The sequence below is a fragment of the Erithacus rubecula genome (genome assembly GCF_903797595.1).
Source record: "Erithacus rubecula genome assembly, contig: SUPER_Z_unloc_2, whole genome shotgun sequence".
In the NCBI taxonomy this organism is placed as follows: Eukaryota; Metazoa; Chordata; class Aves; order Passeriformes; family Muscicapidae; genus Erithacus; species Erithacus rubecula.
The window spans coordinates 1,691,068-1,710,498 of NW_027635860.1; the positions used below are offsets into that span (position 1 = coordinate 1,691,068).

Here is a 19,431-nt window from a genome sequence, read left to right on the forward strand (position 1 = left end):
ACAATATGAGCATAAAATATGTGTAATAGCAACAATCCCTTCGAAAATTATTCAGAATGCTTTTTAAATTTATGTTTGATAGCTGGGTAGCATTTTCATAAGTAATATACATATGCATTCCTGATTTTGTTTTTCTTACACTGATTATGAGATAGAGGTTGCATGGCTGTTAATTAGCCAACATTAGTTTTGATATAGTCAAGACAATATCTGCATTTTCTTAATTTTTGTTATAGTATTCCCCTTTTGCACTTGTAGTAGTCATCTTGTAACAATTCAAGTCCAAATAAACCCCTTCCAAATAAAAAGGACAGGTTGAGAAATGCACAGTCGTACACATCTGTTGGATTTAGGGGATTTGATTTGTTTCATATAGCATAGGTACGCAAAGTTATGAGAACTTTAAGAGTGAAAAAAGAAATAAATTAAGTGCCCATTTGTTGTATGTTACCTCCTTCTTCCCCTTTCTTCAAAGTTAAAACTTCAGGTCTTTGAAAATCTCAGCCTTTTCTGAAGAGTTGGAAGTTCCCAACAATACAGAGGTGCTGAATTGTTTCAATAGGTGCAAGGTGTCTCTAGCATATAGAGTGACCCTTTGGCTAGACTAAAGAGCTGTTTTAACAAAGTAATCTTGTTTGACCTGGAATGTTGCCCACCAACATAAATTGTTTTCCTAGTGAGTCTATTTTACTCATACAAAGTATAAAATCTGAAATCCTAAAATGGGAAGATCAGGGTATTAGCTATGCATATGAGCAGTGTATTGTTTAGAAAGAAACATTTCAAAGATGTATCAGATAGAGGGGGTCCTTCGTTTTCCATTTGCTTTTGTGGTTAAAAAAAAGGGCAGGAGGGAAGGAGGGTGAAAAAAGGGAAAAAGAGGATACCATTAACCCCCCCTACAAACACGCAAAAGACCACTGTGTATGTTTTCAACTGTAACTGGATAGCTGTTTATTTTTACATCTTGACAGGTTCAGTGTTTCAGGTAATAATGGCAGAAAACTTTGGAATCTGAAAGCTAGTAGCTGATTCACAGTGCTACTGTTTAGTTAGAGTCAGAAGTTAGTACAGAATTTACATACAGTTAATTTAAAAAAATTGTTTTCACAATTTTACAGTTAGACAGAAGTTATTTCTTTTAAAATAGTGGATTAGACTGTGATTCAAAAAGCTGGGTTCCTGTGGCTTGCATGGAACCGCTGAACACAGACATGTCTATGTGTTATGAGTGTGTACTTGTACACACCACTCACTTAGTCTTCACTGGTGTATAGTTCTTTACTTATGACTGTCATGACATTTTGGAATACACAGATATCATATTAACTGCAGTTGTTGGACATGTGTATTTGTGTGCAGACTCTGCTCTGGTCTTCAGGAGGTGTGCTCATGTTACCAGACTCAAAGTACTGTCATGTCTTACTGTCTGTTTGGTCATTGTCTTAAGTACATCTCTGTCTGTATGCATGCATTATGTCTTGTTTTAATGTATTGTGTAAATGTATTTATGCTCTCTTTTTTTAATCAACATTATCAAAGCAGAAGTTGTAGAGGTGCCTAATTTTCCTAAGTATCTATTCAGTGAGTTTGTAAGTCTCAAAAAAAAACCTGTAAAAATTCTCCTGGAATGCAGTTACCTTAGCGCAGTGGGAAAATTAGGAAGACTATCTAGTTGAAGTAATTAGTCTGCTTATTTATTTGTTTTCTTTTGCAGTGTTGTCCATGATTTTGATGGTTATAATAAGGTACATTTCAAGAGTACTTGTCTGGATTTTAACAATTCTTGTCATTCTGGGATCACTTGGTAAGTCTTGTTTGTCTCCCAGTTTGAGTGCCCAGTTCCAATCCATGTGCTCCATGTCCTCAGCCCAGCTACATCCCACAGAGATCTTGGATTGTGAATTTCCCTTCAGCTTTTTTTTTTAAAAATCCCTTTCACATTGAAAATGCCACCATAGTAATTGCAGATGTCTCACAGAGAGTGTGTTGCTCCTTGAATATTTGCACACCCTGCTTGGCAGGCAGTCTTCATGTAAGCCTAGCTCACTAGAGGCCACACGTGTCAGTGCAGGAGATTCCTCACAGCACTTGTAGCACCACCCTAAATGTTGCCTACTTCTTAACCTGCCTTCCAAACACGTCAGCTGGGCAGGCAATCCTGGGCGTGTCCCACACCATGGCTGGTGCATGAAGAAATCAAAGCCACTGTTGCTTATGCAGCTGAATGTATTTGCAACTCTGATGTGTTCATCAGCCGTTCAGTTCTTTGAGTAGCTTTTTAAAACCTGTTCTTAAAGAGAGGAAGTAAAGGTGCTTGTCTAGCAATTCTAATAAAATTCTTTTATTTCCATGTGATTCAGGAAGACCTGCATGACTTAAGTCGTGTGAAATGCAACCAGCCATGCTATCTTGGAAATGACTAAAGGTTGTTTCTTCCAAAATGATGTAACTTGTGTGAAAATAGCCTTATTTTATCACATTAGCCTTTAAATTCATAAAACTAAAGTTTTCTATGCTTATTACTGAGTAGCTAAGCCAAAATGTCTGGGCATATGACTGTAGGGAAGGAAAAAATAGAATAATTGTATTAGAAAGTACTAGTGATTTAATTCTTGCAATTTTTATGATTTTATGACTGCAATGAATGGAAAAAAATCAACAGACTATCTATATTTTTTCAGTATCACTTTGGTTTTCTGATAAACAGCCTCACAATCTATGACCAGGGAAAAGGGAAAATATAGATTTTTTTTTTTTCTTTTAATTTATATTCTCTTTAGAAGCTGAGCAACCATGCTGAGTGAAAGAGTTGAATGACTTATCTTACTGGCATCTGTTACTACGTTCTAAAAAGTTTCATCCATTACAAGGCTTGAATAAAAAACTGTCTTTTATGGCACATAGTGCTTATTCTGTCTTGGCTGTTTGTTTAGGAGATGTCAAAAGAGTTTTCTTCATTTTAGACCTGGACACAGTATGTTCAGCAAAAACATGTGATCACAGAATCAGTGGGTAAGGTTGGAAGGGACCACAGAGGTTCTAGTTCAACCCCTCTACTAAACTTATGCATTTGATTCAGAAATACCAGTAGAACAGAGAAGGAGACATAAAAGAGAAAAGAACTGTACAGAGAGGAGTGTTTATCTCCCTAAATGGCTGGAGACCTGTGTTCAAGAAAATTCTACCTTGAAAAGGCAGCTAGAATAGGAGAATGTTTTTCTGGCCATAAGGCTAGGATGAACAAAACGGGTGAGAAGATAGTACCTCACATTGTATCTGCCTTCTGTGCATTTTACTAATGTTTTTTGCAGTGTCCAAGACATGGTCTGAAGCACGTTTAGCTACATATGATTAAGGTGCTGTTTCCAGCATCAGGCTGATGCTTGTTGTTTTGGTTAGTGTTTGTAGGAATGATAGACTCCTTGTCTTGTTGCTCTTGTTATTTCACATCCTAATCCAAAGGTCCATCTCTGATCCCCCTCCTAAATTCTTACTCCCTGCATTATTATGCACACATATGCATTCATACATACAGCCTGCCACAGAGTTATTTATTCTTCCTTTTGTTTTTCCACTGTCTAGTGGAAGCTGTGCTATTCATTGTTAGGGTAATAGAGGAGAAGTAGATACTTCTCCCTCCTCTCAAGTTCCTGTTGGGTTGAGTATTCAGTACCAGACTAGACTTAAAAGGAAAGAACTGTTTTATTGCTCTGGGACTAGAGAGTGTCTGTCACACAGAAGATGGATCATTAATTCATCATTTTTGTTTTCTCACTAAAACATAGGTGGTACAGGTGTCCTGTGGTGGCTCTATGCTAAACAAAGAATGTCTGCTGGTGCTCTTGAGTCCCAAATAGCCAAAGACAATCTTCAGGCTCTCTTGATCTATGCTATTGCAGCTACAGTCTTCACGGTACGCTTTGCTAATGATTGTATTATTTTCTTGTTCTTGTCTTCCTGTTGGTCTTTATTTTTTTTATTCAGGTGAAAGCATTATATTTGGCATGTTTTGGAACAGTTTATTTCTGCTACAGTTTCTGTTGAAGAGATTTTCTTTCATTATGTTATTTTTTTAACTTTCAGGAATTGTTCTTTAATATCTGATTATGAGTCATGAGAGACTTTCTAGGAACTGTTCTCTAATATATGATTTTGAGGCAAGAGAGACTTTCTAGCCCTGCAGTTACTTTCATCTGCTTTAAAATGTCCAGAGGGATGTTTAAGAATAGGTATGAGGTTGGACTGCCAATCCAGAGATTTTTCTTAGGTTCTCAGTTCAGAGGTACTTAGTAATTTCAGTGTATTAAAAGTCCTTAGCCTACTTCTGAAAGAAGCTGTTCTCAGCAATCATTGTGAACTGAAATACTACACCAATGGAACAAATTTATCTTCTTCGGGCCTTGCTGTTCATCTCAGAGTCACTGAATTTACTGCCAAGAACTGACACTGTTTGACTAAATTCACAGGAATTGTAGTCTCCCTCTTCTGTTTTTATTCCTTCACATCCTAATGCAAAAGTTCCTCTCTGTTTCCTCTCCTAGATTCTTACTCCCTATATTGTTGTACACACATATACATACATCCTATAAGAGCACAACACCATGGTCATATAAATTTTAAATTACCTTAAAGGTAATTAAAAGTTAAAACTTGCTGATTTCACTGCTTTGTAAAACATAATTGAGGATAGAACCTGGTCTTATTTAATCAGCTTAAGGCTGATGATGATTCCAAATACATAATTATGCGAATGGAGTTCCCAAAAAGTATAATTTGGAAAAATAATTTATTGCCAGAAGAAGCTGTAGAGGTTTTACATTTTCATCTTGTGATCTTGTAGATAGAGTATGTGTTAATTTAGTGTGTTTGAATATCCTAGTTGTGCAAAAGAGTAGCTTGATTCTATTTCAGTACTCTAAAATGTGATTTGGAAACCCTGCTCTAGGTGATCCTGTTCTTGATCGTGTTAATCATGCGCAAAAGAGTAGCTCTCACCATTGCCTTGTTCCACGTGGCTGGCAAGGTCTTCATTCACCTGCCACTGTTAGTCTTCCAGCCATTTTGGACATTCTTTGTGCTTATCGTCTTCTGGACATACTGGATCACAGTCCTGCTTTTTCTCGGCACTACAGGTAAGCAGTCACTTACTTTTAATAAATTTCACTTCATTTTTCTGTGATTTCTAGCAGAGTTGACTAAATAGCCTTGGGAATCTCAAAGAAAAAAGCCCACAAGCTTCTATTCTTGTCTGCTTCACTGACTTCAGAACCCTTGTTTCAAAAAGGGTTTTGTGCATTTGAGTCTTTTCCAGCATGGTACTTTGTGTGTTAAGTTGGCTTTTTGATTTGATGCAAGTTGGCTTGCTGCAAACCATGAGACTCTATTAATAAAACTGCTATAGTAATTTTTCAAATAATTCCCTCTGGTTTTACACACACAAGTTAAAGACAGCATGATCTTGTTGTCACCAAATACTGTAGATAGCACTCAACAGATGAGTACATAGTAAGGGAAGGGCCATTGCACACAATTACTGTCTCCTACAATGTAAATATTGTGATTTTAGTTTTCAGCTGTTTGAAACTTAAGTATCCAGTATTATTCCAGAATCTTTAGGGAGATTTTTCTGCTGTTTGTACACTGTATTCTGAGAGCAGCCAATGTACTTCTAATTCCTGCCTGCTCTTCAGTATATTGAAGGTGAAAGCTTTGTTTTTATTCAGGGTCTGACAAGAGCTTCTAGAATTAATTAATTCTATAGGTCCTTGGCTACTTCAGAAAAAAAAAAAAAAAGCCCACAGCAGATCCTTTTTAAAAGTCTGTTATTTTGCAGTACACTGTGGGCAACAGAGACTGTCATTCATTATTAAATGTCTTAAAATTTTGAAATGTGTTGTTTGCTAGTGTCCAAAAGTAACAGTGTTTCAAGTCACAAAGCTATTTCACAGATAAATATTTTTCATGTCCTGAGTTCTTAGCAAGGGTTGGAGGCAATAGAATTCACATGTTCTTGTTCTCATTACTGATGGAATTTTTAGTTTTTATTGCATGCTGTGCTATGTGCAGAAAGCGATCACCACTGAGAGTCTCAGCCCTGTGCTTCACTTTCTGAGTCACATTACTGCACAGGCACTAAATTTGTAGCAGAATGTAGTGTGATATTATGGTTAACTTGACAGAACCCTTCGACCTGCCTTGATTCTACAAAAACAGATTTATCTTTATAGCTTATATATACTCAGTATCATCACTATTATCAGTTAAATAAACTGTGTAAATAAGGCCATGTCCTTGTTCACTGAAACCAGAATTATTTCAACAGTTAACTTATTCACAAGAAAACATTAATTTTATATGTTAAGTATAAAAGTATAACTAAGAATGTGGGTAACGTGCTGTCAGTGCTAAGTCAAAACATGGTTTTTGATGTAAGCACTTTATGCACACAAGATTCCTTGCAGTGTTTTTCTGAATCTTATCAGCTGTTCATGTAACTGTTGTATAAGATGAAACATCTCCCTGTGCATTAACACATTGAAATAGAGCTTATCCTAGGAGTGTTCTGACATGCTGTCAGTCTCTGTACGTGATATAGCTATTCACTGCTATTCAAAGAGTCAATGCATTTTTGAATATATGAAATAATTTATTTAGGATTTCTAAGGCTATTCCCATATGTCTGTTAATAGCTGTAAAGCTAGAAAAGCTTACCATAGGGAAAACAAAAGTGATTGTTGATGTTGATGTCTAGATGTAAGGAGCTGATATTGATTCCTGCCTATGAAAAATACTGACAAAGAGGCAAACTTAAATTAGGAATGACTGAAGTAGACTTCCATTATGTTTAACTATATGAATTATTGCTATGAGATGGTTGTTAGTTGTGGAAATTTTTAGTGGTTTTTTTCCTAATATCATTATACTTATTGTCTTAAAAATTCTCTTTCTTAAGAACAATGTTCCTAAACATGGCATTCAATACTATGAGTAGAAACTAGAGGGGTTTCTGCTATAACTGGTTATGAACTGCTAATACCATATGCTTCCTTCATTATGAGTTGATGTAAGAATAATTTTCTTTTTTACCCTCTTTTATTTGTAGGTAGTCCTGTCCCAAATGAAGAAGGATTTGTTGAATTTCGGATGGCAGGTCCTTTGAAATACATGTGGTGGTACCATGTAGTGGGACTGATCTGGATCAGCGAGTTTATCCTAGCCTGTCAGCAGATGACAGTAGCAGGGGCTGTTGTGACATACTATTTTACAAGGTAGGGATAACTTAGCTCTATGCACAGTAGCCTACACATTGACTTCGCAGAAATAATGAGCAACAGGGTTTCTGGGGAGAGTATTTGTGTCCATTAGGAAAGCTGGGCAAGAGATAAATTGACTTGACCCTTTTTAAATCTTATCAAGTCCTGAAGTATCTGTTTTGCCATTTATAGATGGTGTTCTTGACATATAAGACTTGAAGTCTTATTTGCCTTGTAACCTGTGCACATTCTACAGACATGGGTGGTTGTTTACAAAGTAGGATGCATCTGGAAGGTCATCTGTTTTGCTAATAATTAATGCTGGTAAGATCTGTAGAGGTTAAAAAAATAATGAAAGTAGTTGATTATTATTTTAATTGTGAAACCGTGCCCTTTAAATTATTTAGTGCTTCCACAGTATTCATTAATCTTTCTTTCACATGTAACTTAAGATATTGTTAGATTCATAATTTACATTTAGATTCTGACAAGATCATATGCAAGTAAAAATTCATGTAAAATTTTAAAGCTCCATATTCCTTTGCTGTATTTGTGAACTAAATTGTGTGTCAGTTTTTAGAATAATGTATGCAGATATTTTTCAAGTGCATGATTCAGATCATGCATGTTTAATTGCTTTGTCTTTTTAATTGAGGCTATTACGTGAACTACATTTGACTTGTTTTCTGCTCTACTCTTTAAAACAATATCAAAAACAAGGAATCAATTTACTGTGCTGTCAGAAATTTTGTTATTTTATTAATGATGAAGTTCTCCAGTATACCAATGAAATACATCTATGAAGTTATTACAAGATATTACAGGGATGTAATCTTGTGAATAATTAAACTAGATTGAATACAGGAATGAGGAAAATACAGAGGAAAGAGAATAATTCTGCATGGAAATAGATTGCTTAGCAATGTGTATGCTTCATCTGTAAGTTTATGTATTTCCTGTCACCTATGGGTAAATTATTTTTATTTTAACCATACCCTATAATTCCATAACAGCAATTTTAAGTTAGTAAATCCTCATTTCTCTCTACTGTTATCTTCTTTTTGCATTTTAAGATACAATCATAATTTGAAAAGTGACTTGTAAAAATGGAAAAGCCATTAATTTGCACTTACCTATTATTTTGCATATGAACAGCTTTCCAAATCAAATGAGATGAGGTTATCCATGGAGAAATGTTTTATATGTGTTCACTGCTCATTCACCTTAGCCAGATGGATTCCTTTCCACTCAAGCAATAACAGGCCTCAAAGTATTTTGCATTACAGACTTTGCTCTGAAAAGGAGGAGTGCTTAGGTTGCTTAGGCATAAGACTCAAGCAATTTGTGTGATTTTGCCTAACAGGGAGTAGAATTTGTCTTCCCCTAAAAGCTAATTGGAAGATAATACGGAGTAAACATATTTTAATCATTAAAATCTCAGGATTGAATTATGCAGATATTAGTTTTATGGAATGAAGAATCTACTTTTGTTACCTGTTTTGAATTATTTTCTCACTTCTCCCAAGCTGGGGAGATACTTTATTTTTTGAATGTTAGCATTTTTTGAATGTTTGAATATTATCATGCTCTTATTCTAATAAAGAAGAGCTGTTCTTTGTATGTTTAATTTGTGCTATTCTTTGAGAGAGATGTATAAGTGAATTTCTTGCTAGAAAAGAAATATGGCTTGAAACCATGAATGTGAGTATTTATCTGATAAATTAAGAATATTATAGCTACATTGTGTTAAATAATTTGTTTGAAGGCTCAACCATTGGTACCTTGAGGACATAATAGCTAAATCAGTAATGCAAAAAATCCGAGCAGTGTTTACCTGATCAATCAATAATATCGTCTCCAAAGTCTACGCAAGGATCTCCAAAAGAACAAGCAAGGAAAAGACAAGTTTATCAGTAGTCTGACTGAAAAAGTATAAGCAGAGTTTCTTATTGTTTTGGAAGGTTTTGAATTGCATACCATCTGTGCAACTTTATGGGAGTTGCCAGTTGTTAATAGTGGTAATGCAGCCAACTGCTAGTAAGAATACCTGTCATCAGTGTTTCCAGTTGCTAGAGAATTACTGGCCAAGGTATTGTCAAAAGCAGGTTAGAATAGAAGTTGAAGTATGACAGTTAATTGAAAAGATTCACTCTACTACTTAGTAGATGATTAAAGCACACTTTAAAAAGGAACAATAGGACTAAAATAAATTAATCTAAAACTTAACCTAAAATTATTTATGTGGATGCTGGGGATGGAAAAAGGATAAGGGTAAGAAAGGATAAGGATAGAAAGAAATGAGGGAGACCCTCTCATTGAATCACAGGGTTAAGAATATGTCCTCTTGCCCCAGACTTGGCCAATAGTTTTGGCCTGAAGAGCTAAACAGCACTTAATATCACTTAATCAGTAGTGTAATTTAACAAATTTAATAGAAGAGTATATAGAATTTACAATGAGTACAACAAGTTCAGTGAAGTACTCAGTTGGATGTCTCTGCACCTTCTCAGCAGGCGAAGGGTGGAGGCTTGAGGAGTGGAGTGTCAGCCCAGGCTGCGTCAGCAGCATTTGACTTTGATCCCCTAAATATCACAGACTTGAGTATTCAGTGACTCAGAGAGGTCCCACTCAAAAGGAGATGCTGATCATAGCCCACTGTGGTCAAGGAGTTTACAAAGTTGCAAGAGAATTGGATTTAGTCATAGTAATTTTCTATGCTGTTCACAATTCAGTCTGTAACTTTGTTTGCAAGTTTAGTAACACAATGTTCTACTTAGGTTGGTAGAACCTAAAAAGCACAAAAAATAAGTTTACAAGACGGTTCATTTAAGAGCAGGAGCTTGTTACGGCAAGTTCCTGGGAGCAGACTGTGTTTCTGATAGGTTCAAGGAGGTGAGCCCAGGTGCTCTTTGTCAAGACAGGGCCCTAACAAGCATTTCTGAGATCATAATGCAGCCCAAGGTGGGAAGGGACAAAGGGGATGCACGACCACACCACTCATATGTGTTATGAATCAATTTAACACAGAAGAGCTAAGAAAAGTAATTCTCTGTGAATAAAATGGATGGAATGCAGAAAGGTTCAAAATATACTCCAAAACTTGATTAAAACCAAAGGAGGTTAGATGTTGGTGACAAAAAACCCCATTGATATATATTATTTATTAGTAGAAGAGGCAAAGGGAAAGAAAGAAAGGTGGATGTAGAAAAAGATCAGGCAGGGAAACAGGGAGAGGGACAGTGGTTAAGTAGAAACTTACCATGTTTCCAAGGGTCCCAGCAACATCTTATGGCTTCCCTCCATCTGGTCTTCTTGGTGGTGAGGGTCCCCTGCACCCCAGAAAGTATAGAATCCAATGGATTAAAATACATTTGGGCCAGGAGGGAATGCCTTAGGGCAAGTTTAATGCTGTCCCTTGCAACACTGTGGATCTGTTGCATCATGTTGCAGGGCCCCTTGTGGGGGGAACTTTTGATAGGCCATGACACCCCTTCTGCTGTCATTCAGGTAGATGTCCTGTAGATGAGGCTTTTCTGGGTGAACAGGTGACTGCAGGTGGGCAGGCTTGCAGAGCAGCATATTGGCCTTCAGTGTGCCTCTCACCAGGGGCTTTTTTACCACACACCCCGAACCTCTCCTTTCCGCTCCCACTCTTTGGTGTGAGGGTCTGTTCGAGCCTGGCAACTGATAGCCCTGGGCCTGTGTCTCCACGCTGAAGGTGTGAGGCTTAATCCTCCTGTGAATGTATTCTTTCCCCCAGCCCAGAATTGAGTCACTTTATCTTATCTCCATCAACTTGCAGTCCAGAGCCTCAGTCAGGAGGCTCATTCAGGCTGTGGTGGTCTTCCATGCATCTTTAGTTATAAAGTTTTGCTATAATAGGCAAAAGTCCTTCATAAAAATGCTTAAGCCATAACAATATTTCAGTCTCTGACAGTATGACATACCAATTTCTTATTGTAGTCCTGCATCAGAGACAAATCTGTGAGTTACACAGATTGTCAGGGTGGAGTGAACAATATATCCTGAAAGCCAGTGGAGGATAATACAATCCTTTTGCACATTGTTTTATTGAGAATTTGTAGCATTTCTAGATGATGTTATGTAAATACTAATTATTCTAGTTCATTTTTTTTCTCTTTTCAACAGGGAGAAAAGAAATCTGCCATTTACTCCTATTCTGGCATCTGTTAATCGCCTTGTTTGTTACCACCTAGGAACAGTAGCAAAGGGGTCTTTCATTATCACACTAGTGAAGATACCGCGAATGATTCTTATGTATATTCACACACAACTCAAAGGAAAGGTAAGAGAAACAGATTTCATTTTCATGCTCAAGGCCTGAAAAATTTGCCTGTTTATTTAATCTATGTGGGAGGTCAGAAGTCTTGTTTTGCAATAGATCAGGGGTAAGAAGAAATTTTTAACTATGAGGGTGGTGGAGCACTGGAACAGATTACCCAGAGAAGTTTTTGATACCACATCCCTGGAAGTGTTCTGGGTCGTGTTGGATGAGATTTTGAGCAGCCTGGTCTAGTGAAAGATGTCCCTGCCTGTGGTGTTTGGAGTTGCTTCCAACCTAAACCATCCTATTGTTCTATGATTGTGGAGACCCAGAAAGGGTCCCAATTAGAGAAGCAAAAGCAAGCCCCGTGCCCTCTCCCGGTCAGTCAGCCTTTAAGTAATTCCCGCTCTGTTCCCCTCTTCGCCTTTTCACCCTAACCCCACCCTTGGAGACCCCCTGTCCCTAAGGTCCCTAAGGATTTCCCTGCCTGCTTGTCCCATGACAAAACCTGAACCCCCCCACAAGCCCCTTCGTCTTTGTTCCCTGAACTCTGGGCAATGCAGACCTGTGGCTGAAATAAACATCTCTGTAAAACCCTTACAAAAGCCTTCTCTGCTCCTTTACTCGCCTTCAACCCAAGCAACAACTAGATGCAACATATGAATATTTTGACTTTACAGGACCATGGGACTGATGCAGATAGCTTAAGTTAGCAGGCTAAATATCAGTTATTGAAACAAAAGGGACTATTTCTTCCATAAAAACTCTTTATCTATGTTTTCCCACATTCTGTGCTTTTCTAGGAAAACGCTTGTGCTCGCTGTATGCTTAAAGCCTGCATTTGCTGCCTTTGGTGTCTAGAAAAGTGCCTGACATATTTAAATCAGGTAAGATTTTCCATATTGAGGTTTTGTGTAAGGGCTGATACTAGCATATACATTCCAGAGTGCAATCTCATGCCAACACATGATATATTGTGCTTTGGAACTGAACTTGAATGACAATACTTCAGTCTTGTCTCCATTACTGAAATTACACTGCAAATCACTACAATGACCTTTGGAATATAAACAAGAACTAACAAATAGCCATACTCATCTTTGTGAACAAGGTTTCTCAACATTATAACAATATGGTTAGTGGCTGGAGACATTCCCCCTTATGTCTACTCAGTCAAACTGCATCAGAGTTTCAAAATACTTTTGCTGTGAAAAAAGAATTAAGCTTTTCTATGTGTAAGGTTTAAGATTCTCACTGTGTAAAAACTATACAAAACATCAAATTGTCATCATCATCTACAAAGGGAAAAAAGATTGCAAAGTGCAACACACTAGTGGATTCTTGGAAAAGTGGATATATGGGCCATAAATATCACATGAATAAATATCAGATACATAAATATTTTGTGCATAATATCTCTTTCACTGCTGTTATTTTTGTTTTCTTGGGGAAATGTAGAAAATTAAATCATAAGAAAGCATTTTAAATGACCAATGTAATCCTTGAAAACTGTCTTCACTAACCTTGAATTCAGTCTAGTTAAGTATTTAGAAATTATCTTGGTTTACTTGTATGATACTCAGTTTCTTTTATATTTCCAGATTTTTTTTGAACTATTTAATTTCTGTAGCTATGCTACTGTTCACCTCCTCCTGCAGAGAAATTGCAAATTCTGTTTAATGAGTTTTTTTGAACAAATTTGTTACTGCATAAATTATGAGGAGGAAAGGAGTAGAATAATAATTCTTTACCTCATATAATCTTCTGTCAGCTGGTTCATATTGCTTGATTCAACAGCTCTCAAGGGAAGTTTTGTTCATTAAAATCACATGATGAATGTGTCTTACTCAGTAGCTGTATCTTCCCCCTCACCTTCCCCACCTTCATCTGAAATACCTGATCATTCTATGAATAAATCTTCAATCTCCTTTTCTCAGAATGCATATACAGCCACAGCTATCAACAGCACCAATTTCTGCACCTCAGCAAAGGATGCCTTTGTTATCCTAGTGGAAAACGCTTTGCGAGTGGCTGCCATAAACACAGTTGGGGATTTTATGCTGTTTCTAGGAAAGGTATGTCTGCTGCATACAGCTATTACAGACCTTTGTAGAAGCAATATTTCTTTAGCAATGGCTTGAACCCTAATTCAAAACGCCTTAAAAATCCTGTTTCTTTGTGTGCACATTATTGCATCCAGCTGCATCATATTAGGAAGGGGCCATTCAGGATAGGCAGAATGAACACATGATCCACTTAGATTTAGTAAAAGTGACTAGAGAAGAATACCTGAAGTTTTATGCTTTTTGCTTTTTTTTAAGAGAGCCAAAAGAAAAGTTATTAAAAACTCTTAAGGTTATGATTTTGTGGTTAAGACATAGAATTTTAAGGAATGGAAGCTTTTCTTTTAAATTCTGTTTAGTATGGGCTCTTTAAGTTTATGTTGAAAATTTGACACTTTATTGACTTTTATGACAAAATCAGAGTGGAAGATCTGATTAGCAGGCCTGTAGAGCCTGCTATGAGGAACCACCATCTTAAGCAACTCAATTAGTTCTATTCTGAGAATTAAAAGGAAACTAGAATAATTTCTGCGATCAGCCAGCCTTTTGGATTTCCACCTAATGGAGATATACTGTGTGGAAATGTAATCCAGTGAATTACTTCTATCCTTTGAAGTGCCATAATTTACTGAAACAATAAATACCAATCTATTTAAATAATCTGTGGCTAACTATCTGGACAATGGTTGGACTGATCTGTATTCCTTACTTCTGTTACATCAGAGTACAATCGTCTGAACTTTAAACCCAGTAAATAAGTGAGTAAGATGAGAGAAGGAATAAACACATAAGGAATATACAGGTGTTTGGGAGAGCCTGAAATTACATAAGAGATTTTTACTGAGAAATCTGGTAAGTGTTAGGAAACACCCCCTGAAAAGATGTCTGCGATTATTAAAAATATGTTCAGGTGACAGAAATGCACAAATGAACACATATATATATAAATATATGTATATATAAAAATTAGTGTCAGCTAAAATAATGCACTCTATCAGCATTTCTTCTACCAGTTCAATGTGGTGTTTTTGTAAAAGCTGACCTATTTTATGATTGTGTTTAGTTGCAGTTCATAATAATACATTGAGAAATATTTAAAAAATCAAGTGGCAACACAAATTTAGTCTTTCTGATTTTGCCAAAACCAGACTGGTACCCAGTGGAATATCTGTTAGGGCTTTACACATACTGTAGTTCTTTAGAGACTATTACATGAAGTACCTCATGTGAATTCTGATCTACTTTCTCTTCTGTATGCAGAGGAAATAGATATTATACAAGCTTGGAAGTTGTTTCCACTTGCAAAATGTCAAACATACCATTCTCCTATTACCTAACTTCTCCCTACACTCCAAATAAAAAATACAACTGCACATTAGTTAGTTGATGTGTTGCATCTGGTTATGGGTTTATATAATTGACAGGATAAAATTCTTTTTTACAGGAATGTTGTATAACTAGAACAATGACCGTAGAATATAAATGTAATTTTCTCTGAAAAATACTCTTTGAGGTGAAGGCTATCTAACAATTTACTTGAACCTGCTGAAAAATGAATTACATATTATTTATTCTCAGGGACGTGGGGAATCCTGGAGATAGAGATAGAGATCTTGGTTACCTGCTATCTATAACCTCTAGTTCTAACCCTGGCAGACCAAACTAAAATTATCAAAAGACTTCTGCCATTAGAGTTGTCTACCATTTTCTTCTTCAGGTCCTGATTGTCTGCAGCACAGGTTTGGCTGGCATTATGTTGCTGAATTACCAACGAGATTACACCATCTGGGTGCTGCCACTCATCATTGTCTGCCTCTTTGCATTCCTGGTTGCTCACTGCTTCCTTTCCATTTATGAAATGGTTGTTGATGTCCTTTTCTTATGTTTTGCCATCGATACAAAATACAATGATGGGAGCCCTGGCAGGGAATTCTACATGGATAAAGTTCTCATGGTAAGTTTCCCCTTGCACTCAAAGTCCAAGGATCTGGTTCCATAAAATAGGTATTTTAACAATGGAATTAACACATTAGATGAGTTCAATATGGGGGTTTATTGTTTGTTTGTTTTTACCTTCACATCTTGTTTATGGCTTAATCAGGAAACAGTGTCATCTGATATGCATCAGATAAGTAATGATGCATCCTTCCTATGGTATTGGCTTCTGTTTGCTAGCTGTTACATGAGCAGTGATCTTGCAGAATCATATTCTTGGATATCATGACTTGTAAATAACACAGTGCAGAATAGAAAGAAAACAAGGGGAGAAAACTTGGGTTTTGTATTTTCTTGAGAAGGACCTCTCTTTGGATATAAGAGAGAAAAAATATCAGAGTATTCTACCTCATGCATAGTTAGTGACAGTGGAGTTTTCATATCGACTTCAACCAGAATTTCACTCTGTCACACACAGAAATACCAGGCTTTATATTCTATCCTGGAGCCTACATGCTTTTTCAAAGCCTTTTGCAAGGCAAATTAATTTTCTCCATTTTTATTCCATGTTATTCTCTGTTCACTATAACTAGACATCAAGACATAAAAATTCTGCTTTTCAAGTTTGTTGTTGCGTAGGAAATTTCTTGACAGTGTTTTTAAATGGCAGGTGTAGAATATGTTTCTGTAAAATGTACCCTCATGTGTATGCTAGAGGAAGATTCTGATGACTTCTTAGGATATTTTTTCCTTATTATTGTGGGAAACCATGCCAAGAATTTAGTGCTAAATTTTTGTAAAACCCGGGAATCTAGAGTATATAATAAATAAATAAATCAGCCACTGATTAGCTTCTTTTTAGAGTAAGAGTAAAGTCCAGCAAGTTCTCTCAGAAGAAGGCACTGATGAATTGTAAAAGCATTCTGGATTTCTTTAGTCAGCAGTCAATATCACAAAACCCCAGCAGCTAAAGTTTACTGACATTTTCTGCAAAATTCTTCCCTTTAAGAGAAAAAAATTGCTTAAAATCTTACAGCACGTTTTCTAATCTTCATGAAAATGAGATTGTGATGTGGTGAAAATATAAGAGGTTGAATTGAGGACAGGGAAATCAGCCAAACCTTGCAAGTAATTATCTCCAAGTCCTTTTGTTTAATGGAGTTCTAACCTTATGCACAGGATACAAGGCAATAAATGAGATTCTTGTTTGTTTGGGGTTTTTGTTGTTATGGGGTTTTTTTTTTATTTGGTTTGGCTTGGTTTTTTCCTTTTGTTTGTTTTGGTTTGCCTTTTTTTTTTTTTTTTTTTTTTTTTTGAAACCAGCCTTTTACCTTGTTTCTTCATAAAGAGAGCACATGGTAAATGTGAAAGTTGATGTGTGTAAGAACACAAGGCAAACATCTGTCTGGCTTCCAGACTTAAGTGGGGGGGACCTTTGTAGTTATTTGGCAGACATTTTTGATACCTTGTGGTCAGGTTTAAGCAAGAGAAGTGAGAGATGCAAATTGCCTAGATATTTTGAGTAGTTAAACATTTTGAAGTTCTGCCTTGAGATTTGATGCTTGGAGTCTGCTCTATGAAAGCACTTGTTATTTCATTACTGTTTTTCAGGAGTTTGTGGAGAATAGTAGGAAATCTATGAAAGAAGCTGGCCGGGGAGGTGGAGCTGAGGGCAGAGAGCTAAAACCAATGGTAGGTGCAGATGAGGAGGTGGCGATCCTCCAAGAGTTTCACTTTTACTTCTTCTCCCTTTTTGTCTTTACTGACTGCACTTCTTCAGGAGAAGTTTTTGTTCTCTGTATCACTCAAGATGTTCTGCTTTTTCTGTTTGTGAGCTTGCCTATCACCTGGATGGCAGAGTTTTTGTCACAGCTGAGACCATCTCCTGTAAAAGTAAGATGAAAGGAACTGTCTCATATGAAACAAATGCAGTATCATTTCATTAGGATTAGTGGTGCATGCCATATGGTTTATGCAGACAGACCCAATTGCTGAATAGTCTAAAAATAAGATGGCTCTGAGATTCATTGGGCTCTTCTCAGCCCTGAGATGAACAATTTTTGTTCATCTTATATTCACTGCAAAAGCCTGAAATGAAGTACACTACTGTGTGCATCCATTGTTGCAAAGTAGGACCAGGTATTTAAAGCCCTCACCAAATTATCTTACACAGTGCCAAGGAATTGGATACAGTGATTCCTTTCAACCTGCTCAAATGACATTTCTCCCAGTTGTTTGTTTTATTGCCAACTACTTATGTTGCTTGTCTCTTGTGTGCTCTTTCCATCTCACACTGTCAGATGCAGAGACAGTGAACAATGCATCATTTATGCTTCTGCAGCCTGTTTTACTTATGGTGTGCCTGTTAGGAAGGCATTGCATGTCTGAATAGCCTGGAATAAGAACACTATACATGGTACAGATAACAGATAGGAGGATAAGTTTGGAAGGTGGAGAACAGAGGGCATATAACGGAGAGCCAGGCTGGGCAAGGTATGATTTGTCATCATACATTATGACTTTTTCAAATAGAATATTTTTCCATCATCATTTTCTCAGAGTGTTTGGGGTCTTATTCATTTTCGTACTATGGGGATCATTTTTAAACCAAATGGAATCTAAATAAGTGTATGTTAACAGAAGAATTTCTTTTTTTCAACAATGTATGTGAAGCCATGTTGCATGAGCATTTTTTAACTAAGCTGGAATGGGTTCCTGCTATAGACTGGATAGATGTGTAGCTTTGCGTGTTCTGCTATTTCATTATGGCATACTAATTTCTAGATTTGCTTATGCCTAAATGCTGCTGTGTTTGTACATATATAAAACTAATTCTGTGCTCATTTAATGTTTTCTTCTGGGAGTAATTCTAGCCGGTCAAGCAGACATTAATGTTGGGATTTTCAGAGGGAGCTAATTGCTTTGAATGCAAATGTGCCATGAAAATTATTGAGAACTGGGTGTGCAAACTCTCTAGTCATATGCACAAAAAATTCAGTTCAAAAATTTATGTTAAACTCAATTTCAAATAATTGGTTTACCTTAAGTGGTTTTTCACTTATGCTGTTGTCAGAGCTGGCACAGACTGCTCCTTACACTTTAGTACTTGACTACCTAAAGCTTGGATGTTAAAAAACTTTATTCATCTTCCACCCTTGTAAAAGTGCAAGCTAAGTACTTGCAAACCAAGTGTGCTCTTATTGTTAGAGGAAATTTTTTCTAAGCTCTTAGCCTAGTACTGGCTGAAAGTCCTCATAGGATGGCTGGAGAAGGTGCTGAGCACTTGAGGCTCAGAGTGGAAGTCATCTGCTGAATTACTCCCAGTTCTGCTGCTCATGTGATTGTCTTGTTTGGAACTGTTTGGGCCTTGTGGTTTTCCATTTTTGGGCATTCAGCTCCAGTTGATTTGATTTTGAAATACTAGGATCTCATGTCCTGATGATGATGGGACACAGCAGTTAAATTTCCGATACATTTTCCCAAGGTACTGATAGAGGGCCTCAGTTATATCTAGAATAGGATCATTCATAAATCTGTTATGTAACAGTAGTGCCCATAGTCCCAAAATTGCATGTCTGAAAATTAGATCAATATTACTTTTTTCTCTTCTTTTAAAAACTGTCTTTATTGGTTTGCTTCAATTAACTTGAAATACAGATATTTCTTAGATATTATTATTTCTTAAAGTGAAATGCCCTCAATACAGTCATATTTAAAGTAGATATTAGTAGCAGAGATGAGAAAGCATATTAAGTACTTCTGTTCTTGTATCAGGGCACAACAATAAAAAAACCCCACCTTTTCCTGCTTCTTTCTTTATGGCTTCCAGCGACCCCTTTGACTCAGTTTCTCTTGTCCTTTGGTATCTGTCTAAGACTGTACTATATGACTT

The 19,431-nt window shown here is 36.7% G+C and overlaps 1 protein-coding gene across 4 annotated transcripts in view; it reads left to right on the forward strand.

Annotated features, from left to right (window-relative positions):
* SLC44A1 (solute carrier family 44 member 1) overlaps positions 1-19,431 on the forward strand; it is a 95,454-nt gene that overhangs the window by 42,851 nt on the left and 33,172 nt on the right. For 3 of the 4 annotated variants that reach the window (XM_079331281.1, XM_079331280.1, XM_079331282.1), the window contains exons 7-15: positions 1,718-1,807; positions 3,789-3,916; positions 4,949-5,135; positions 7,106-7,271; positions 11,406-11,562; positions 12,345-12,428; positions 13,479-13,616; positions 15,322-15,558; positions 17,151-17,231. In XM_079331281.1, the coding sequence (XP_079187407.1) occupies positions 1,718-1,807; positions 3,789-3,916; positions 4,949-5,135; positions 7,106-7,271; positions 11,406-11,562; positions 12,345-12,428; positions 13,479-13,616; positions 15,322-15,558; positions 17,151-17,231 (1,268 nt within the window). Of the gene's footprint in view, positions 1-1,717; positions 1,808-3,788; positions 3,917-4,948; positions 5,136-7,105; positions 7,272-11,405; positions 11,563-12,344; positions 12,429-13,478; positions 13,617-15,321; positions 15,559-17,150; positions 19,392-19,431 lie in introns of those variants that run through there. The other variant, XM_079331279.1, reaches the window with a different exon arrangement.